Source organism: Aspergillus eucalypticola (genome assembly GCF_003184535.1).
Source record: "Aspergillus eucalypticola CBS 122712 chromosome Unknown BO83scaffold_6, whole genome shotgun sequence".
Lineage (NCBI taxonomy): Eukaryota > Fungi > Ascomycota > Eurotiomycetes > Eurotiales > Aspergillaceae > Aspergillus > Aspergillus eucalypticola.
Genome location: NW_020290280.1, coordinates 318,452 through 338,757, shown reverse-complemented (window position 1 = coordinate 338,757; position 20,306 = coordinate 318,452). Strand labels below are relative to the sequence as shown.

The window sequence follows — 20,306 nt, the reverse complement described above, 5'->3', positions numbered from 1 at the left end:
ATATAGTAGATGTATATGACAGCATGAATAAGGGTATTATTGACACCACGGCAATGACTCAAACACAAGTAGTTTGAAATTACATCAGAGATAGAATATAAGATAAACACAGTCAAGACCATCATAAACCCATTAAATAATGAAGTGGCGGGAAAAATACCCAATTTTTTGTTTCTGTTTCTGTTTCTTGTTTCATCTTCAGATCATCCTATATTCATAATAGACATATACATCATCCACATTGACCAAAACATACATGGAATCGGAATCATGATCCTTCCTTTCAACCCAGGAATCAACTTAATCAATCAGTCAATTAGTCCTCCTTCGGCGGGGGCGAAAACACCTTCTTAAAGCGCAAGTGGAACAAATCATCAATGACCTCACCCGTACTCTTCAGATTCTCCTTGACAATAGCAGAAGTCGGACGGGAGAAAAGCTCATCGATTTCCTCGAGAGACTTGTTCTTCGTCTCAGGCATGAAGATAATCTGATAGATCCAGCCAAGGAAAGCAATACCACCGTAGAAGCCCAAGGTCAGACCGATCCGGGTCATGGAGTTCATCATGCGGGTGAAGTTGTAGGTGACGATGAAGGAGCAGAGGAAGAGGTTGGCGTCGGCGGTGGTCATGCCGTAACTACGCAGATAAGTGGGGAAGACCTCGGCGGGCACGACCCAGGTGAGACAGGCGTAGGAGCCGAAGAAGGCCTGGTAGAGGATGATACCGGTGAGGTAGATGCCCTGGGCGGCTTTGGGGTGGACCTGGTAGTTGATCTGGTAGCCGATGCCGACCAGCACTAAGCCGATGAAGAAACCGGGGAGCATCGCGTTGGCCCAGTAGCGGCGACCGAAGCGCTCCATGTATAGCACGGCCGGGATGGTGCCAATCAGGAGGGAGCCACCGCCGACCAAAGACATGAAGACACTCTGGCGCTCGTCGAAGCCGATAGCGCTCATTAGTGTGCTCATGTAGTACATGATGGCGTTGACACCGGTGAATTGGCCGAGGAAGACCATGATGTTGGCGTAGATCATGGCGCGACGGGCACGTGGCACCGTGATGAAGTCCATCCAAGCGTACTTCTTGGTAGCGGCTTGTTCTTCGCGCTCGGCCTCCACGGCCTGGCGCATGCCCAGGAACTCGTCCTTGGCGTCGTAGTCGTTGAACCCGCGGATTCGCTTCCACACGCCGTAGGCTTCCACGGACCGGCCCTTGTGCATGAGATAACGGGGACTCTCGGGCAGGAAAATCATACCCACCAGCAGAATGGTCGAGAACACCAGGGATGATCCCAGGATGTAACGCCAGTTACCCTTGACGTCGAGGAAGATGGCGGCCACGGCATAGCCTAGGACTTCTCCGAGAGCAATGTTCAATTGGTACAGTGAGACCAGGTTACCACGCATCTTGCGGGGTACTGGAAGTGACGTTAGTCGATGATGAAGGTGATGATGGTGATGTAAAGGGGAAGTAAGGGGTGAAGGACATACCAGACTCGGCGACATACACAGGGACTGTACCACCTTCCAGACCCACACCCATACCGAGCACGAAACGTCCAGCAAAGATCATTCCGAAGCTGATGGCGCCGGCCTCCAAGCCGGCACCAATGGTATACAAGATGCAGGAGACGATGATGGCCATGCGACGACCCAGGTACTCATTGGCGGGAGAGAGGATGAGGGCACCGGCCACGGCACCCAGAGGCATACCAGCATCCACAAGACTACTTTGGTTGTCGTTAAGGTGCAATGCATCAGGCAGGTAGATGTTGGCACCACTGATCAGGGACTGGTCCAGACCGGAGAGTAGACCACCCATGGAGGCAAAGGCCACTAGGACATAGGTATACACAGATGGGTTGGAGAAGCCCACGAACCAAGAGGGCTTCCTGTTTTGCAGCTGCTCCTCGAGCTGCAGCAACTCTGCATCCATGGCAGCTTCGTTGAATTCCTCGATGGCCTTGGGGTCCTTGAGGACATCGTCCATCTCCAAGGCGGTTCCCTCCTTGTGGTCATCATGGGAGGTGTCCAGGTCGTGTACGACACCCATGATTGGAAATGGAAAGTGCGGTGTGACAGCCGCTTGTGATATTAGAGGGAAGTTGTTTTCTTTATGATATGTACAAAAGAGGTACAATCAGGGCTAAAAGAGCATGTGGGAGGGGCGGGTTGTTCAACTCTCTTTGCGGGTGGGAGAGAGGGTGTGAGAAAGAGAGAAGATACCTCCCACTATCGGGGCAAGGATCTTCTGTATAGAAGAGAGATGGATAAGGTGGGGATAGAGACACACGCAGAAAGAAGAAGAGAAAGAGGTAGAAATATCTGGGGAATGCCAGAAGGGGGGGGGTATTTAAAGGGCACACATATCGGCCCATGGGCCTCCTCCTCCTCCTTCCCAACTACAACTACGTACGACTGAGACTGGCTACTACCTCATCATTCCCCAGAAGCGTCATCGGCGTAATGAAGAGAGAGAGAGGGAGAAACAGAAAAAGTTAGAAAAGAAGCAGGACCCATCATGAGGACCGGGTTTGACTCGTTAGTATCGGGCCGTGGAACCAGTCAGGGAAGCCGACCACGCCAGGGCCAGCCGGGGGGAGGGAGAAAAGAAAAGGAAAAAAAGGGAAGATGCAGAAGTGGGGAACGGCATGATGGGCAGCAAAACAAAATCAGCAGCAGCAGTAAAGATGTCTGACCATTAAGCAACAACCCGATGGAATGAGTGGAATGAAAGGAATGTCTGCGATGCTGATTCTTCCCCAGAAGAGAAGCGGAGGAGACAATTTCCCCGTGGGCAGCACCCATTACCTAAGCCGGTGGATTCTCGGCGATACTCTGACCAGTCATCGTTCATTGAAAAATACCACCAAACGCTTATTCTGGTTAGCCTCGTGGGGTAGGTCTACTATGTAGTTGCGCCATTTTATTCCACTTTTCTTTTGGGCGCTCTCTTTTCGGGGCCCCGTGACTCTTTCCACTACTAACGGAGTACTCCATACTGTTACTACTTAGTGTCGATTCCCCATAATCTCTGACTGGTCTCGCTATCTTACTCCGTTTTTCTCCTTCTCTTCCCCCCAAAGGTTCCAATCCTCTTCCCCGTTCCCCGTTCGACTCTCCACAAGCCCGAGTCCCTCATTCGTTAACTTTCCCCTACACCCCCGACACTAGTCTTAACTTCTTGCTGGGCCGTGACAACATGCGCCCCGGGTTGAAGCGAAACGCAAAGAAGGAAAGGAAAGGGAAAGTAAAAAGTCAAAAAGCATGGTCTGGATGCCTTCCCCACTTCTATTTCCCCCCGGCAAAAAGGCCTTCCTGGCCAAGGGAAGAACGTTTACGCCCAGCCTTTTCTTACCTCACTCAAGCAATGCCATCAAGCAACAAGCAAAATAATGGTCAGCCAAGACGGCCCGGGAAGGAAACATGGTTTTACTGGCAAGAAGGAAAAGCTTGCGGAATAATACAGAGTTTATATTATAGTCTCTCATCTTGAGACCTGAAGATAAAGGTAAGGTACACGAAGGCTCAACCAGAGAAGACAAAAGCAGGAACAACTCCCAGAGTCCCCAGTCCCAAGTTCCATGACAACGAAAACCATGGAAAAGTCCAGTCCACTAAGATAGATTAGTCTCCTCACTCTTTGCTCCTCTCTTTCCTCTTTCTTCTTCTCTCTCTTCAACTTCATCATCCCGCCCTTTTTCCCCATTCCGCGGACTTCATCCGAATTACCACAAGACAAGACACTAACCAGCAGTCCCCATCTTGCAATAAGCCCCTGCAGCCACTAATTCCTCTTCCTTGCCCCCTTCGTTTTCCCCCACACACCACCACCCCAGCCCAAGGTAGCACGGCGTTACTCCGTAAATGGAGTAAAAAGTAAATTAGCCTAAACGTAAACGAAACTAAAAAAGCAAAAAAAAATCCTGCCCGACCATTATCGTCTTCCCGGCATGCCTACCGGTTTTCGTGCACTAGGATCCGCTCCCCCTCCAACATATGGCGAACCCGGCCGACTACCACTCGAACTGCCCGGATTCTGCCCGGGACTGGGAGACCGGCCCCCGTGTAATCTAGCTCGCAGTCTCTCTTGAGCCGACGCCGCTCGCTCTAGCCCTGCACCTGCACCTCCTCCTCCTCCACCTGTGACTGGACCCGAGATCGTCTGATACGACCCGGCTCGCTGGCTAGGCAGCGGTCTCGCTGACCCGGTCGGCACACCTGCACCAGGTGACGGACTATGCGGTGATGCAATCATTCCCGATGGTGCGCTGGCCGTGGCGGCTAGAGGCGCCCCCATGTTTCCACCACTGCCGGGTGTCAACCGACCTCGACGCAGACTGGCCGTCTGCGAGGCCGCCGCCGTCGTTGAACCCGAATCTCCCCACAAGTCTCCCAATCCGCCGCCACCGCTGCGTCCATACGCCGATGCTGCTGGACCACCGCCGCCGCCGGCTGCTCCTCCGGCCTGCACTTGCGTCGTCGCGATGACCCGTGCCGGCGCTGGTGTTGGCGCTTTCGGATCGGGGGGCAGCCAGTTCGGGAAGGGCCGTCCTTTCTCCGTGTAGTAGGCGCGGAGCACGTTGGAAATGTGCGAGCAGTCTTCGTTGTCTGGGTCGTCGGCTTCATCGCCTAGGGTGATGGCTCGTCGGAGGGAGGTGAGCCGCGTGCCTAGGTTCGAGATGGCGGAGGATGAGGTCAGGGATGAGAACATGATGGTGATTCTTGTTCTCCTTCTTCGTTCGTTTTCTTCTTGTGATTCTGGGTTTGTTTTAGGCAGGTTCCCCCTGGCTGGTCGGAGCTGGGGTCTCTCAAAAGGAGGTGAGTTGCTTAGGTGGGGTCCGCGGTTATCGGGGGGTTCAGGACACGAGGAGAGGCTGATGCTGGTCCGCGGGGCGAAACAAGAGCCGAGAAAATTAGCTGCAGCGGTGAGGAATTAAGGTGCTATTGAACACGGTATCTCGAGCCGACCAGCGTGTAGAAGGGTGATCAGGAGGTATTGGTGCAACCCCTTAGGGGAGGTTTGACATTGATTGATTGATTGACCTCACGGCGGTTGTTGGCGATCCACTCGGTTTCACTTCCCCCGCTGCACGTGAGCTGCTCCAGTCGGTTTCTTTCTTTCCTTCACCATATGACACAGCCAACTGGTGGATCTTGTCGCAACATTTTTGAATTGGGGTTTCTGACCTTCATGTAGTTGTCATGTACATAGTCTAACGTCGCAGATCCAGAACTTTGGTGAACAGTAAATTCATATATGCAATGGCGGGGTATGCATGCCCGATCGCAGCAGAGCAACAATTATAACAGACACAAAACAACTTTAAACCAGACAACGCCATACAGTACACGAAAGCAGCAGCAGCAGCAACATCAACAGGAACCCGTGCTTTTATGTCCAATGTCTCACTCCCTTCAAGCCATGATGCTCTCCTTACCAGCACCCTCGGTCTCGTACTCGATCTCAACACGGGGACCCTTCTTCCTCGGCTTGATCTGAGGAGCAGGACGCTTCCGCTTGAATCCAGGCGCAGGCTTCTTAGCCTCCTCATCAGAGTGATGGCTATCATCCTCATCATCCTCATCACTGTCCTCCTCCTCGTCGCTCTCATCATCATAATCGTCACTGGAGTCTCCAGACCCCTCACCAATCCAATCCTCAATATCCTCCAGATCCTCCTCATCCTCGTCAATATCACTAACATACTCGACCTGACCAACACCCTCCTCTTCCTCCTCCTCATCCTCAAACTCAATCTCCTCCCCATCATCCAGATCCTCATCCCTCTCACCCTCTCCACTCCTCTCCAACCCACGCAACACCTTCTTCCAAATTCCCTCCTCAACATTCAACGGCCGATCTCCATAAGCACCACTCCTCAACCGCTCAATCAGCTCCCTCTCAATTGCCCTCTCAATCTTCGCCGCACTCTCCGCCTTGCGTTCCCTCGCCTCCTCTCTCCGCCGAATCTTCGGCGCCAACTTCGTCACCACCTTCTCCCCAAGTCTCTCGTCCTCCTTAGCCAACTTCTTCATCCGAATCGCAACCTGCGTCAACCGCGTCAGACGCTGCTTGCACTTATGCACCAGGAACTTCGGCCAGTAGATCAGCCGCTCATCCAACTGCTCCAGCGCCTTCGCATAGTTCGACGACAATCGTATCCGCTCCCACCATTTGCTGGGCATGTGCGCCCGTTCCACCGTCTTCATGTACAGGTACATCGCGCCTGTTTCGGGGTCCGACCGGATCGTGGCGTACCGCGAGTTGGCGAGCGGGCACGATTGCCGGTTGCAAAGTCCGCTGACGTTGTATTCATTTCGGCAGAAGTTTTGGTTCTTAGTAGTTCTATTCCAATAAGAGAAAAAAGAAATTATGATTAGCTTATATTTAAATGACTTGTGAACTATTTTTCTCTCCTTTCTTTGGCGGCTCTGGTTGTGATATATGTGGTAGGCGGAAATTTTTTTTTATAGCGCGGATGGATAGTAGAGATAGAAATAGAAACTTACTTGAGCTTGTAGGCGCAGAATTGCTGGTTGATAACCTGCCAGACAATTTCGTCGGACGACATCTTGCCAGATATTTCTCGCGGTGGATTGGTTTTATCCCCGCTACAGTTAAACTTGGTTTTGCTGGGGAGGAAAGGAAAGAGGGAGGTGCTGCTTGGCCGTCAAGGTGATGATTTCTGCCGCAGAAAAAAGTTGCCGCAGTGATTGGTCACGTGGGGGTCCACTGGGCTGCTTATCGATAAGGATGGCCTGTTCATCCATTCAAAACATCGCAAATGCTAATATATGAGTTGCAACACAGGGGTTTGTATAGAAAAGAGTGTTGTGCAATTGGGGTATTGTTCATTCATCACATAACGTTAACGTCTATCGTATGTACCGGGTCTAAAAAATATCAGAGGTTGTGATAGTAGGATTACCATCCTTCCATTTGCAGTGGAGCTCCGTCCCATTCGGTCCCCGTCCCGTTCACCATAGGCCCGCCCATTTCAGCGTCCTCGCTGCCTCCGAAGGATTCCTCGCCTGCCATGCCCCATCCCATTGCTTCGAGCTCCCGCACGAAGAAATCTCGCTCTTCTTCCATCATGGATGCGCCTTCTTCGCCTCCCATTACGTCCTTGTACCGGCGCAGATGCCACCAGTGCGTCAGCCCGCGCAGTGCCTGCTCCAGTGGCAGCGCTTCTTCCACCTCCGAGTCGATGTCTCCGCCAGACAGCCAGTCATCGCGGAGCTCCGGTCGGCAGTACAGATAGATCGCCGTGATCACCCGCATATTACTCTGTCGCCATTTGCGTCCACAGTAGGGCACTTGCGATTTGAAGAGCTTGAGCGTGTAGAACCGCAGGTGCGGATCGGGGATCTTGAGCCCTTTGCGAAGGATAGTGCTTGACTTGTACTGCACCAGGAGGAGGCATCGATGGGCCTTGTCGCGGGTGATCTTCTGCATGATGTGGAGGTAATTGATCGCTGAGAAAAAGTTGCGGAATGAGAACACGGTAATCGGCTCCTTAGGTGGGGGAGCTGTAGGATAGCCTAGCTCGTCAACTTCCGGACGATGAGGCCCTTCCATAAACTCGGGAACAGGTACTTCGGGCGACACGCCGCGTACTGAATTGCCTGTGTCCTGGCGATGTCGGGTGATGGGCGGAGGGACAGCCTCGTCGTCACTAGGTGAGGAGTCCTCATCCAGGTCGGTTGTTGATTCCGGTGGCTGATTCGAATGAAGATGGCAGAAACGGAAGAAACTTCGTTTTTGTTAGTACATCTAGACAACTGTATCAGGGGAGCACCTACCCCAGTTCCTCTCGATCATTCTTCTGCGCCACTGCCTGGTCCACATCCTGGTGGGCAAACATCTTGAGAATCAACGGCAGGTAGTTGGAGTCGAGTAGCAACTGCGTCATATACTCGAACTTCAAGATATCTGGGGGCCTGTTAGCACTTCCTTCCAACACAGTCAGATCGGAGTAGCTTACGAGATCTCTTGAACCACTTCACAAGCAGTAGCAGAGAGCCAGAGATCGCTTTTCCGGTGATTTCCCGGAGACGAATATTGTCGAGCTCATCGATGGCGGCTTCAGAGTTGAGATCAATATGCCCGTTGACATGATTGGCTGGGAACCCATTGATTACCGATCCATAACCATCACTAGATATGATGCATCAGTATACGCTAGACAATGGCAATTACAGGTGTATTACATACCCCATGGCCTGAGCAGCTTGTCCGTTGGCCTGGCTCACCATGGCGCTGACATTCGTTAGGATTATCTTCAGGAAGACAATCGTTATAGACTGTAGATGCACCAGTGCTTGTCTCTGCGAGTTGTAAGTAACTGTTCAGTCACCTGGGGCATCACGTAAACTCACGTAGAACGCTTCAACGGCATCCAGGCGTCGCTGAATATCCGCATTCTCAGTTTCCTCTTTCGGTGTGCTATCAGTACTAGACCTCTTCTCGGAGACGTTTAGGTCTTGCAGCTCATCTGCCAATCCACCAAGGGTGTTCTCGTTCAAAAGAAGCTGGTTTTCATCAGGATACCAGCCGCGGTCGTATTTCATAAAACGCTCTCGCTCTTCCCAGAGTTGCCGCATCGCCCTTGTCATCTTGACATGGGTTGAGAACAGCCTCCCAGCCTCGATGATGGACGCCGGAACGTCACTACCCTGCCACTTCTTTCCCACAAGATTATCTTGCAGCTCTGTGGTGCCCTTTCCTCCGAGGTCATTACTTGAATCATCTAGAGGAGGGTACATGAAAGGAAAGTTCTGGTTTGTCTGGTAGTTTTGCTTCTTCCCCGCTTTGCCGCCAGGGCCGATGGGTGACGGTGGAGGAGAGGGTGCCGGGGTAGCAATGTGGACTGGGTGATGGATGATTGAACCACTGCCACCCGCCACAGAAGGGCCAACTCCAGAGAAGGGACCCGCAGAAGAGCCGATCCTGCTGGGATGTTGCGGGAGTGGGGGAAGAATCGAATTATTTTCTAGCTCTAGGGGGACCACAGGAGGTGGCGGATTATACGCAGGATACTTGGATGTGATCTCCTGTCGAAAGTTGTGGTAATCCAAGGGCGAGGCAGTGAGGAAAGGGGTCCTTCGATTAGTGGCTGCTTTTCTTGCCTCGAGGGTCGGCTCCAGTGCTTCCTTGGCCTCCTTCAATTTATCAGTGCCTCCGAAGAAAAGCAGCAAAGACTTCCAAAATAGAAGAATGACTCTGGTCAGCGGAACATTGGCAGAGTCGTCCCAACGCAACCGCGCAATGATTTCCACCAGGAACACAAGCAGATTGGGCTCCAGACTCATGAGAGTATCTCTCAAAGGGGCATTCCGGGTATCAAGAGCGTCTTGCTTGCGGCCGACTTCCACAGACAAATAAAGAGCCGTCAACACCAGATTTGCTTCTCTCTCCAGAGCAGCAACATAGGCAGGGTTGACGCCTTCTTGTGCCGTGCTGTCCGCGTCAGGTGCGGAGGAACTGCGATGCCTCTCAAAGACACAGCATAGGCAGTCCATCAGTGGCTGGATACCTGAGCATTCTTGGAGCAGGCAAACATTCTGTTCAATCCATTTGATCTGAAGTGACTGGCTTTCAGCCTCTGCACCTGGCTGAGGACGACCCTCCGGGTGCTCATCCACAACTCGACCGGCCGTCAGGCCCCAAACACCAGTCAAAGCATAGCATATGGCCTCCAAGGCCTCAATTCGGACAAGGACTGCACGGTCACCTAAGTTATTAATAAGCTGGCTCATAAACGTCTTTCGTAATTCATAAGAGGCGGTGATCCAGGACTGCAGAGCACTGTCCACAGACTGGTCTTCGCAGAAACAACTCCATCTATGGTCAAATGATGACTTCATCCCAATGAGCATGACTCTGTCGAACTCGCTGTACTGGAACCATTCCTCGACTTCCTCGGCGAATGGCTGGGAGTCTGCATACTCGAAAGCATAGGCAGGCTGCTCAACCTTGGGCATCTCCTGGACCAGCTGTTTCAGCTGAGCAAGACTCAAGGAATCAGATGGTCTTTCCACATGTTGCTGAACCGGAGCTGGAGGCGGTGGCTGTAGAGGGGGCGGTGGGGCAGAAGCATCCCGACGCAGCTCAGGGCGTTTTGGTGCTCTGTGAATCTCTACTGGTGCTTCATTAGGCGCAGTAGGTACATTCTGCTGTGACTGCTCCTGGCGTATTCCCTCAGCTACCTCCTCCATCAACTGGTCATCCGAAACGGGACTGATGTCCGTTCCAGTTTGGTCAACTTCATCTGCTTTAACGAAATGATGCTCTTGCATGGCACTATCCGCAGGCTCCGATGCATCATCCATATTTGTGTAACTATGGGGCAATGGATTTCTAGAGAGGACAGATCACAGAAGAAAATAATGAAGGATGTTCAGAAACAAAATCAAGGGTATCAGTTGGAAGTGAACAGGGGGGAAGCCCGGAGAAATAGAAGGTTAAATTTTAAGCGACAAAGCGGAGTGGGAGAGAGAATGTCAGAGACTATCCAACATGGTTATTTAGTCAAGAAGAGGACACATGGTGTCTTTTATGGCGGTTTTGAGGCAGCTCTCTCCGCAGTCTTTGTGAATCGACGATGACCACGCGAGGAGTTTCGGGGAAGCTGTCGATCCGCGGGAGCTGGTGGTCACGTGCGAGGAACGCCCCTCGAAGTGGATCTCTCGTAGAAATCAAGAAGCAAACAATAAAAAGGTTTGTTCTCGACTCTACGATCCTAAAAGATCCAAACGCTATTGTATTGTTCCTGCAATCTTTCTAGTAGTTGAAGTTTATCTTCAAGGCCACATTCACTTCCGAGCACTAGTACTACTAGATACTTTGTAGTAGTGCTTAGTCCCCGTCTTCCGGAAATATATATTCTGCTGAGTTGCATCATGTTCAGATTGGTATCACCATGTCCAAGTTACTATCACTGATGATTCTTCAATTTTAATTTTAATATTAGTAGTATGTCGTACTACCACACTGCTAAGCATAGTCATATATAGGATTATAATAGTAGTACACAAACTTGTAATTGTATTGTCTGTGACCCCCGGCAGGATCGAACCAAACCGCGGAACTTTCACTTTGCAGGCCTTGTATGCATTTATGTATCGAGGGCAGTGAGATCTATGGGTATCGCTGATGTTGACATGTATATGGGATTGCTCTTTAAATTCGGCCCCTTGACATCTTCGAATCGCACTATTCGGTTTTCGATGATGTCTGACCACTGGGCCCTTTCCGCATCAACTTCCGCTTAGCCTCCCAGCGTTGCCAACCGGCCTCGGCGAGATCTTCGTTCACCACCAAGTCTCTCACACGAAAAAATCGAAAGATCTCGAGATTCAGGGCCCAATCAATCCATCCTTGCGATCGAAGAAGCCCGGTGATGAAGAACCAAGCGAATGCACATATCACACCTGCGCCACATCCAGCCAGGACCTGCCTGGGGGTGTGGTAGTTCAGGTAAATGCGGCTAACGGCTACTGCACCGGCACCGAGACACAATACCAAGGAGATCAACACTCGCATCCAGAAGTGAAGAGCCGCTCCTGACTGCGATAAGCTCGGGCTGTGTCGGTAAATGAGGAAGAGTGATGCATAGACGGCGAGATAGGCCATGAACTGGGCATGAGAAGACGGCATGCCATAGCCTTTACCCAACATTTCTATAGAACGTCGTTAGTTCCATCCGTTCAGTATCAGAATGCAAAGTTCTCTGCACAGGACTACCTACGTTTGGGCCTTTCCTCTTTGACAATCCGCTTGAGCACGAAATTCAGTGCCTCGCAACCCATCTGACCCGCAAACATCAAGACTACCTCAGCTTCCCTTGAAGCAACAATCAGGGTAGCATAGCTCACGCATAGCGCTTGTGGCACTAAGGCAAGCCAGGCAGAAAGAAAAGAAATTGGATCACTGGGGTCCTATTGCCATTTGGTGGGTTTGGTTAGCGATGGTCTGGCGTTGAAATTCGGGCTACTCTCGCTATAAGGAGCATTAACAAAAGAGAACTTACGTAGTGGACGTGAGTCAAAGACAAGGACGCCAATGGTATATCAGCCATTTTGTGTGACTCGGAAGTCAGACCGAGATAATGATTGAGTGATGTATTTCTCTATATAGCCTTGTTGGTAGCTTGCAGATGGCGGTTAGACAAGAACAAGAAGCTACCCAGAATTACAATACCAACTGGCAGAACGAGCTAAACCGAATCAGAAACTCGATCAAGACTGATACACAGACATAACGGTTGAGAGAATTATCCGGCGTAGATGGATGTTGAGATCCTTTATTGACCCTGCCTGTTGATCGGGCCGATAATTTTCTAAATCAGGATGGCGGATGTCTGATTGTGACCAGTCTAGGCGATATCATCATCTTTCCCAGGAGAGAAAGGTCACGCGTCCTGCCGATGGTGGCATCGCCGCTTTTGAATCGCAAGCTCAACACCGCCTTGGAGAAAGGGCAGAACTAAAAGCGGCGAGAGGAATGAGGGGGAGGGGAAGATCGGGGGTTGGCCTCAGGTTGGCAAGGCTGTCGAGTCACCCAAAAAAATAACGAACAATCGAGAACATTTCATTTTGTTTCATTCCATTTTCATGAATTTCCATCATTCAGTTTTTGAAAATGATGACCAAACTGGGCAGCAAATCCCGTGCCTGATGCCCATCCCATCTTTTTTTCCCACACACACAACCATGTCCTTTCCTTCTTCTCCTGTTCGATCCCAGCCAGCTCTTTAGTTCTTGCAACCATCTTCTCTCCTGTTCAACTACTGCTGCTGCTGCTGTTAATCCTCTCTTATCTCTATCTCGGGTCATCAAATCATGACGCACTTCCCCCCAAAGCCTCGTTCTGATTGCCTCACCTCCTGTATATCTGTACTACAAACCACTACTAGAATAGACACTGCTGCTTCTTGTCTCCTTCAGTCTCGCCCAACCCTTTCCTTCTCCTGTGTTCGTCTATCGGCTCCACTGCCTCCATGACTATTGCCTGGTCCGCAACCATCGGCCGTACCTGAAAGGTTGCACCTCCCTCCGGATCTCCGCCACCGGACTTCCTGATTGATAAAACTATCCCCTCTGGCTAGATGCTGATCCATGGACTAGTTATTCTTAATTCTTTGCCCTTTAACCACCTTCTCCCTCACCGCCCTTAACCTTTTTTTCACTTCGATTGCCTCCCAGGGGAATGAATATAATAGAAAGATCGGAACAGTGACACTACCCGGGGTATACTGCGGCCATACCGTTTCGGCCTCGCTTCGCCGTCAGGCCTTCCTTGCCACCCAACACATCCGACAATTTGCATCGATCAGCTGGGAGGATTCCGAGGCTATTGATTCATTCCTTACACTGCGGCGGACTGTTTCACCATGACAGAGCTGGACTCGTTTCCAGAAGATGAGCGCTCGGTGGAGTTATCATCCATTGCCGCCATCTACCCAGAGATCAAGTTAGATCCGTCCTCGCCATTCAAAGCATCCCTCACTTTACCGGTTAAGCCGTCCGCTCCCCTGCGTGTCTGCTTCCAGCAACAATCTGAGACAGAGTTCCCCGCCGTCCTAACTCCCCCAACCTCCGTTGATGCCAACGATCCCGGCTTTTCTTTCAAGACGGGTGACCATAACTCCGCTATCCTCAATCGCGATATTCATACACTCTCACACCTTCCTCCTCTCTGCCTCGAAATTGAGCTCCCTCAAGGTTACCCTACCGAAGAAGCGCCCATCTTCAGGCTTGAAACAAGCCCTCCGTGGTTGCCACCTTCCATATTACTGGGTCTTTTGGATGACGGAAAACGTCTTTGGGAGGAATGTGGCAAGGACCTCGTGATATATACATATATCGACCATCTTCAGCAACTGGGAGAGTCTGCTTTTGGGGTTGGTGACATATCCGGTGGCGAGGTTCAACTTCCGCGTGAGTTAAAGATCGCATTGCTGGACTTTAACAACAAAGCCGAACGGGAAAGGTTTGAAGAGGAGACCTTTGAATGTGGAGTCTGTCTCGAACCCAAGAAGGGCACGATCTGCCATCGACTCGTGCTTTGTGGGCATGTCTTCTGCGTGCCATGTCTCCAAGACTTTTACAACACTTGTATAACGGAAGGCGATGTCGAAGGTGTCAAGTGCTTGGCTCCTGGCTGTGGTAAAGAACCGAACAGTGCCTCTTCCACCGATGCCCGCCCAAAGAAACGCAAAAAGCAAGATCGAACCCTGAGCCCCAGCGAGCTCCTTCAGATCCCATTGGAACAAGAGACAGTGCAGCGTTATGTTTTCTTGAAACGGAAGAAGAAGCTCGAGGCCGACAAGTCGACTGTGTATTGCCCACGGCAGTGGTGTCAAGGAGCCGCGCGATCCAAGAGGCACCCTAAGCCCGTGGATCCAATGACAGACGACCTCGACGTCTCCGATGATGAAGATGAAGAGGGACCCGTGTTCGACCCCCTAGGGGAGGAAGCTCAGCTGCCACCAATGTCCGAGCGTGTGGCCATCTGCGAAGATTGCAACTATGCCTTCTGTTGTGTTTGCAAGAAGGGCTGGCACGGCGAACTCGTACGGTGCTTTCCTCGCCGCGAGGCAGAGCTCTCCGCCGAGGAGAAAGCAACGGAGGAATATCTGCGTATGTACACCTCGGCATGTCCGACATGCGATGCTCCATGCCAGAAGCAGATGGGTTGCAACCATATGAAATGCTTCAAATGTGACACCCACTTCTGCTATCTCTGCTCTAGCTGGCTCTGCGAAGACAACCCCTACCGCCATTTCAACGACATCAACAGTGGATGCTTTAATCGGCTGTGGGATCTGGAAGGTGGTGACGGCATCAACCCCGATGGAGCCGCAGCCTTGCATCGTGTTCCCGACGAACTGCTCGATTTCGACGATGGCAGCGACGACGAAGACCTCGTAGCTTGGGAGCTCGGCAGACGGCCTCCACCCCCTGCTCCGGTCCCTCCAAGAGTCAACAACGGCGCAGCCGGGGGCAATCGCCATCGTGGAAACAACGTCAACGATCTCGACGCCGCAGGTCGAGCAGCCGCCGCCGAAAGACAAGCTCAAGCACGAGCAATGGCCGAGGTTCGCCGTGGTCCAGATGGCGAGCCTCCCCAAGTCAGACGCCCGGGACTCCAGAGGTTTCTGGACCTGGTCCTGAATGACCGGGAAGACGAATGGGACAGTGACGAGCTAGATGATGATTTCTAGCAACGCTCCCATCACTTCCATGGATTCTAAATATATCGGAACCTCCTACCACGCCTAAACCTCTTTCTGGTATCTATACTTCCTTTTCATGGATATACCGTATCACGACTCATGTACGTTTTGCGAAGTTGCCATTTATCTAACTATGACCTTGACGACTATGACTATGCATGCATCCTGCATTAGCGAAAATGTTCATCGGTATTGGACATCCTTTTTCTGTTCTGCATCACATTGCATTTCAACATCCAAAGTTCAATTCAAGCCGTGTTGATCTTCGTTGGCATGTATATCACGATATGTTCTCTGTTTCAAAAAAGAAAGCAATTTCCATTAAATCCTCTACTTTGTTACATTCTTCCCAATCAGAACATTACATCTCGATTACACCATAGGGTAAAGTAAGCCATACATCCGTACAAACCACATAGATACACACACATCGGAGTCAAAAAGATGTGTCCATTGAGACCACGGAAATAGAAAAGAAAATGGTGAGGGGCCTCAGATCCCGAAATATAAGAAACTAAATAACAGAGAGAAAAAAAAAGCTACCATCGAGTAACGTAACCCAGTCTTAGATAGAGGACCCCAGCACCCCTGGAACCTTCCTACTTCGAAGAAGATCCATGAACACACACAGCGCTGTGCTAAACAGTTTCAGTGACATAACAACAACATCAACGCGCTCCAAATAACGCCCCTTTTTCCATGAATGCGAAGTGAGGAGTGAAACGATCGATGATTCACACGCTCACGCTCACGCCTTAATACTTTTCATCATACCATATGGAATCTTAACATCAAATTCTTTTTTGGATATAAGGGCCAGAACAGGGCCTATACAAGGAGAATATCATCTTCCTCGTCGAGATCCTGCCCATTTGGACCACTATCTGTAGTGTTCCACTTATACCAGAACTCGTAGCTCATGATGGTGTGGTCCGCGTACATGAGCATGAGCCGGTAATGGCGCGATGGGTTCCAGCCGCGCCAACTTTCTTCGGGTTGGTAGGCACTGCTTGCACGGGCGTGGCATTCAGGTAAGCTGAGCGGGGGTGGTTGGGGGCTGTCGTCATCGGCAGTGGCAGTTTCACTGGGATCGACTTCGGAGTTGTTAATTTCTTCGTTGAAGGAATTCTGTTGTAGCATGACGCTGCTTGATAGAGAGAAGTTGTGTTCGTCGTGACTTAGGTACTTGAACTGGAAGGCGAGGTCGTCGGGCTTGACGTCGCGGGGGATGTAGGGCACGTCTGGTGGAAACTCGAAACCTTGGATGGGACTGACGCTCATTCCTAAGATGGGGATGAGAGGACGGTCGCCGTATTTTTCTTGGCTCTCGAGTGGTACGATCCAGTCGACCCGGAATGATAGGCCGGTGGTTTCGGATTCCGTGAGGGCTATGACGGCTGCGCGGCCTTTTTGGGATGCGGCGATCACGATGCCATGTTCTGGGACATACTTGACCATGTTGAAGCGATCGCAGGCTCGGATAGAGACGACGGGGTGGGTGAGGGGTTGTCGTAGAGGGTCGCCGCAGACGGCTGTGGCGTAGTTTGCGAATGGATGGGGTATCAAACGGATGTCTGTTTGTGAGAAGTGTAGGATAGGAAATCGGGAGCCTGCTGAATTCGTATCAAACATGCTATCAACATGACAATGTCTACGGGGGTAGAGCCGAGAGTATACCAACTCACCGTCGAGTAGTGGATATGGGATAGGTCCCGCTGCTGATGTATCGCTATTGTAGGAGGAATTACTGTCGGCATTATCCAGCTCATGATCGGAACTGTAAGTGCCTCCAGCCAGGTAATAATCTATTTCGTCCTCATAGAATTCGGTGCCGGGAGCTTCGCCGCCAAGAGCCTCGAGAAGTGCGAATTGAAGGAACTCCGGTGTGGTCAAGGGACCCGGACCTATATGAAGAGCGTCAACTCTCTGAACTGTGCGGTTTAGTGACTAGAAATGCCCATTACCTGCTGCATTATGCGCCCCAACATCCACATCGGAGCCGTCGCGGCTCAAGTTGTCGCCATATACAGACCCGTTGACGGCTCGGTGGCTGAATGTGTCGGCAAAATCAGAGGGACGAATATTTCCCGTGGCCGTGGACAACCCGTTGGTATCGAGAAATTCTGTAGACGCGGCTTCGCTTGGATACCGACGAAGTGCCGCTGAAGTGCCGTCAGCAAAAGCAGCCTGGGAGGCGCCGTTTCGTCTGCTGATGCAACAGTCGGCTCCAAATATGTCGGGCAAAACAGGTTCCTCTGACTCGATCTTCACTGCGGGTGGGAAGAAGTTGTATATCTGCGAAGCGTTCGGTATCCGACTGTTCGCTCTCGTCAGGTCATAAACGGTCCGGCCGTTCTTTGCCCGGCGAATGGGTGGGCCACCGCAAGCTTCTTCAGTAGACTTAACACGATGGAAGGTCCGCGGGTCGAGGGCAATTACAGACCAGCCACGCTCACTATTACCTTGTCAGTGGTCTGAGTCCTAGTGCTCAAGCTGGGAATGGAGCTATACTCAGAACGTAGGGTCTCTGGGAAGAACTTGAAAGAGACATCATTGAAGTGATTAACGTTGAATGGGCCAAGACTATCCCATACCCGCCATACAAGCAGCCTATTGTCGATGTCTGTGCTGACCATCCAATTGCCGTTAGGGTCGAGATCGCAGTTCAAGAAATCAACACAAGGGATATTAGCGTAATGGCCGGTATAAGTCAGCTTGACATTTCGTGTGCGGTGTCTGGCTGGCATCAGATGCCGCAGCTGAGTGAACTGGTCCTTAGTCCTGACCTCCAGCCAGGTCTGGCCGTAATCGATCATATCATCATCTTCGTCTGGGTGATAGCTCGAGCTACTGCTTTCGGAAGTGGGATTCACGAGTGCAAAGGCAAAAACGGTTATGAGACCCGTGTTCGCGCTCACTGCAATGAGGCGGGCGAATTTATGGATAGCCAGGCCCCAGGCACTAGCTTGAACAAATTCCACAAAGAACGGATCCACCTGGGATCCATCGAGGGGACGCTCTTCCTTATTCTCTGCCGCTCGCTTCAAGGCAGAGAAGATGGCCTCGACCCGGTAACCGCACACATTGCCGGAATCAGTGACAAGTAACAGGACCTCGTCTCGACCTAAATCATCCACAAGGAGGTTGTTGATCGCATGTGGCGTAGCTGGTGCAATATAGCCGCTAGCATGAGGCACTTTCATTACTGGAGTTATTATCATTTCGGGTTTGTTTCCCAGCGTCTGGAACGACCCTGATGGCTCCCAGACATAGATTTGGTGACTACAGGCGACGAACAACAAGTTTCGGCGTTGGGAAAGCGCCATCTTCAGCAGGATTAGCACATGGAACTCACGCAGGATAAGGAAGACAGCAATAATACCAAGTTGTTCCTCCAAGTGACGGTCTGAGGAGGGAAGGTATCATCTGCGCTGCAATTTCGTTCAGCATCGCCAACAGACAGCGGTTCGGATCATGGCAGCAGAAAACATACGAACAGTACTTGGCGGGAGGGTTAGCAGGCTTGTAGGTCGAGTTGCGCATGGGGAGTAGCTTTTCATGACGGTGAAAGAGGGGTAGCAACATACTCTTTTGGACCCTTTCTCGACATTCAAAGGCCGAAGCTGTAGACCTTCTCGAGGCCGCGCTTTTGGCAGCTTACCAGCATCGCTACCGAACGCCATGTCGGCAGCCCGCAAGTCGCTTACGGGGAGGATATGGGCTGGATACAAGGACAAAGTGTGCCGAAGTATAGTTCCGACGATCAACCACTCACGTTTTGAGGCGTACGGATCGGGGGAAGTGAAGGCGGCAAGATGACCACCGACATACACAGGCGTCGAGGGGCAGTTCTGGAGTGAATAACAAGCTCGGTGACATCACATGGAGTCGAACGATGGCCGGGTTTGCTGTCCGAAGCTGCGGCGGGACTGGTGAGTCTGGCCAAGACACATACCACAAGAGTAGAGCGATCTAGAAGTTCCTGCTCAGGAACTCACCTCCGGGTAGAAGGCCATCACAAATCGAATTGTGCCTCAAAACAGCCGGGCTGATATGAGGTCACCTTCAGCCCCGTCCTGGCTGCCTTAGGCACCCGACGGCGCACGTGCCACCGGTGGTTCTCCGGTAGCTTACAGCTTACATTTCCCCGATTCATTCTGGGATTCTTTCCAACGGGTTTGATCAAACCACTACTTCCTATTGGGCTAACCCCTCGAAATGGATCTCGTCGCAGGTGTTAGGAAAGAGGGCAGCCGGTTAGTTCCCCTCCATTCTACCTACATTTATGGGATGATATCTAATACTAACTGTCACCTCTAGCGGCGGCCGCGGCGATTTCAAATGGTCCGATGTCAAAGATTCCGCGCATCGCGAGAACTATCTCGGCCACTCAGTCATGGCTCCTGTCGGACGCTGGCAACAGGGAAAGGATCTGATGTGGTACGCAAAGGGAGACGGTGATGACGAAGATCAGGCCAGAAGGGAACGTGAGGAGAAACAGCGCGTCAAAGAAGCTGAAGAAGAAGCGATGGCACGAGCTTTAGGTCTTCCGATACCGCCGAAGGCGTCAGACAATGCCAACTTGGTGCCTCTTGGGGACAAAGATGGACAAAGGACTATAAAGGAGGAGACTACAGAAGATCGCGATGAGGAAGAAGGAAAGGGCCTTGGGTATGGCTCGTCCCGACGCAGCGGCCGTAGTCAAAGCCCGGGGAGGGATCGAAAGCGAGACCGTCTAGGCGACAGAGATAGGGACAGGGACAGGGAACGAGAGCGCAGGCATCGCAGGCACGGTGAGGAGCGTGAGCGACGTCATCGCAGTCATCGCCACAGGTCTAGAAGTAGGTCGCGCGATCGTGATCGTGAGCACAGAAGAAGACGCTCGCGATCACGGTCAAGGAGTAGAGACCGGAGACGTGACGACCATAGGAGACCGCGAGAGGATCGTCATCGCCCTCACCCGAGAGAAAGGGATTCTCCCGACCACCATCGACGACGCTGAAACTAGGGTCGCCATTCCTCCATTTGCATGATAGTCTCGGCGTTTGGGATTTAACATTGTA

The 20,306-nt window shown here is 51.6% G+C and overlaps 8 protein-coding genes across 8 annotated transcripts; 2 read left to right on the top strand and 6 right to left on the bottom strand.

Annotated features, from left to right (window-relative positions):
• Positions 1-316: 316 nt before the first annotated feature.
• Positions 317-2,054, bottom strand: BO83DRAFT_424664 (putative MFS sugar transporter; the record flags this gene model as incomplete). Its single annotated transcript, XM_025535167.1, has 2 exons — positions 317-1,419; positions 1,493-2,054. 2 exons carry the CDS (start codon positions 2,052-2,054, stop codon positions 317-319), a joined length of 1,665 nt encoding a protein of 554 aa, XP_025390510.1.
• A 1,398-nt stretch (positions 2,055-3,452) lies between these two features.
• On the bottom strand, positions 3,453-5,061 carry BO83DRAFT_356023 (uncharacterized protein). Its single transcript, XM_025529176.1, has one exon. The coding sequence runs from the start codon at positions 4,713-4,715 to the stop codon at positions 3,939-3,941; it is 777 nt and encodes a 258-aa protein (XP_025390509.1). The 5' UTR covers positions 4,716-5,061; the 3' UTR covers positions 3,453-3,938.
• A 190-nt stretch (positions 5,062-5,251) lies between these two features.
• On the bottom strand, positions 5,252-6,655 carry BO83DRAFT_376281 (ribosome biosynthesis protein MAK16). Its single transcript, XM_025530668.1, has 2 exons — positions 6,515-6,655; positions 5,252-6,350 (listed from the first exon to the last, which is right to left on the bottom strand). Exons 1-2 carry the CDS (start codon positions 6,574-6,576, stop codon positions 5,420-5,422), a joined length of 993 nt encoding a protein of 330 aa, XP_025390508.1. The 5' UTR covers positions 6,577-6,655; the 3' UTR covers positions 5,252-5,419.
• Positions 6,656-6,835: 180 nt separating this feature from the next.
• On the bottom strand, positions 6,836-10,587 carry BO83DRAFT_435350 (FAR11/STRIP family protein). The gene is made up of 5 exons (XM_025535877.1): positions 8,384-10,587; positions 8,220-8,332; positions 7,990-8,162; positions 7,808-7,937; positions 6,836-7,758 (listed from the first exon to the last, which is right to left on the bottom strand). Exons 1-5 carry the CDS (start codon positions 10,334-10,336, stop codon positions 6,930-6,932), a joined length of 3,198 nt encoding a protein of 1,065 aa, XP_025390507.1. The 5' UTR covers positions 10,337-10,587; the 3' UTR covers positions 6,836-6,929.
• Positions 10,588-11,180: 593 nt separating this feature from the next.
• Positions 11,181-12,248, bottom strand: BO83DRAFT_213696 (phosphatase PAP2 family protein). Its single transcript, XM_025526750.1, has 4 exons — positions 12,207-12,248; positions 12,037-12,155; positions 11,755-11,944; positions 11,181-11,686 (listed from the first exon to the last, which is right to left on the bottom strand). The coding sequence occupies exons 2-4, from the start codon at positions 12,082-12,084 to the stop codon at positions 11,220-11,222; spliced, it is 705 nt and encodes a 234-aa protein (XP_025390506.1). The 5' UTR covers positions 12,085-12,155; positions 12,207-12,248; the 3' UTR covers positions 11,181-11,219.
• An 871-nt stretch (positions 12,249-13,119) lies between these two features.
• BO83DRAFT_213610 (RBR-type E3 ubiquitin transferase) lies at positions 13,120-15,316 on the top strand. Its single transcript, XM_025526748.1, has one exon. The coding sequence runs from the start codon at positions 13,399-13,401 to the stop codon at positions 15,229-15,231; it is 1,833 nt and encodes a 610-aa protein (XP_025390505.1). The 5' UTR covers positions 13,120-13,398; the 3' UTR covers positions 15,232-15,316.
• Positions 15,317-15,848: 532 nt separating this feature from the next.
• BO83DRAFT_213620 (uncharacterized protein) lies at positions 15,849-19,092 on the bottom strand. The gene is made up of 6 exons (XM_025526749.1): positions 18,831-19,092; positions 18,737-18,744; positions 18,626-18,674; positions 17,755-18,569; positions 17,208-17,698; positions 15,849-17,147 (listed from the first exon to the last, which is right to left on the bottom strand). The coding sequence occupies exons 1-6, from the start codon at positions 18,924-18,926 to the stop codon at positions 16,072-16,074; spliced, it is 2,535 nt and encodes an 844-aa protein (XP_025390504.1). The 5' UTR covers positions 18,927-19,092; the 3' UTR covers positions 15,849-16,071.
• A 331-nt stretch (positions 19,093-19,423) lies between these two features.
• Positions 19,424-20,264, top strand: BO83DRAFT_333052 (MMtag domain-containing protein; the record flags this gene model as incomplete). The annotated part of the gene is made up of 3 exons (XM_025528323.1): positions 19,424-19,499; positions 19,564-19,940; positions 19,990-20,264. Coding segments are annotated over exons 1-3 (690 nt in total), but the record flags the coding sequence as incomplete, so codon positions are not given.
• Positions 20,265-20,306: the final 42 nt, after the last annotated feature.

What these genes read in the sequence shown, in the direction of transcription:
- BO83DRAFT_356023 (XM_025529176.1), bottom strand. Translation starts at nt 4,715, where the DNA reads ATGTTCTCATCCCTGACCTCATCCTCCGCCATCTCGAACCTAGGCACG.
- BO83DRAFT_376281 (XM_025530668.1), bottom strand. Translation starts at nt 6,576, where the DNA reads ATGTCGTCCGACGAAATTGTCTGGCAGGTTATCAACCAGCAATTCTGC. An exon ending in TTCTGCGCCTACAAGCTCAA is followed by an intron (nt 6,351 to 6,514) that starts GTAAGTTTCTAT and finishes TTATTGGAATAG; the next exon opens with AACTACTAAGAACCAAAACT.
- BO83DRAFT_435350 (XM_025535877.1), bottom strand. Translation starts at nt 10,336, where the DNA reads ATGGATGATGCATCGGAGCCTGCGGATAGTGCCATGCAAGAGCATCAT. An exon ending in ATGCCGTTGAAGCGTTCTAC is followed by an intron (nt 8,333 to 8,383) that starts GTGAGTTTACGT and finishes TACAACTCGCAG; the next exon opens with AGACAAGCACTGGTGCATCT. An exon ending in AATGATCGAGAGGAACTGGG is followed by an intron (nt 7,759 to 7,807) that starts GTAGGTGCTCCC and finishes ACAAAAACGAAG; the next exon opens with TTTCTTCCGTTTCTGCCATC.
- BO83DRAFT_213696 (XM_025526750.1), bottom strand. Translation starts at nt 12,084, where the DNA reads ATGGCTGATATACCATTGGCGTCCTTGTCTTTGACTCACGTCCACTAC. An exon ending in CTTTGACTCACGTCCACTAC is followed by an intron (nt 11,945 to 12,036) that starts GTAAGTTCTCTT and finishes AAATGGCAATAG; the next exon opens with GACCCCAGTGATCCAATTTC. An exon ending in CAAAGAGGAAAGGCCCAAAC is followed by an intron (nt 11,687 to 11,754) that starts GTAGGTAGTCCT and finishes GACGTTCTATAG; the next exon opens with AAATGTTGGGTAAAGGCTAT.
- BO83DRAFT_213610 (XM_025526748.1), top strand. Translation starts at nt 13,399, where the DNA reads ATGACAGAGCTGGACTCGTTTCCAGAAGATGAGCGCTCGGTGGAGTTA.
- BO83DRAFT_213620 (XM_025526749.1), bottom strand. Translation starts at nt 18,926, where the DNA reads ATGGCGTTCGGTAGCGATGCTGGTAAGCTGCCAAAAGCGCGGCCTCGA. An exon ending in TCACTTGGAGGAACAACTTG is followed by an intron (nt 18,570 to 18,625) that starts GTATTATTGCTG and finishes ATCCTGCTGAAG; the next exon opens with ATGGCGCTTTCCCAACGCCG. An exon ending in TGGGGCGCATAATGCAGCAG is followed by an intron (nt 17,148 to 17,207) that starts GTAATGGGCATT and finishes CTCTTCATATAG; the next exon opens with GTCCGGGTCCCTTGACCACA.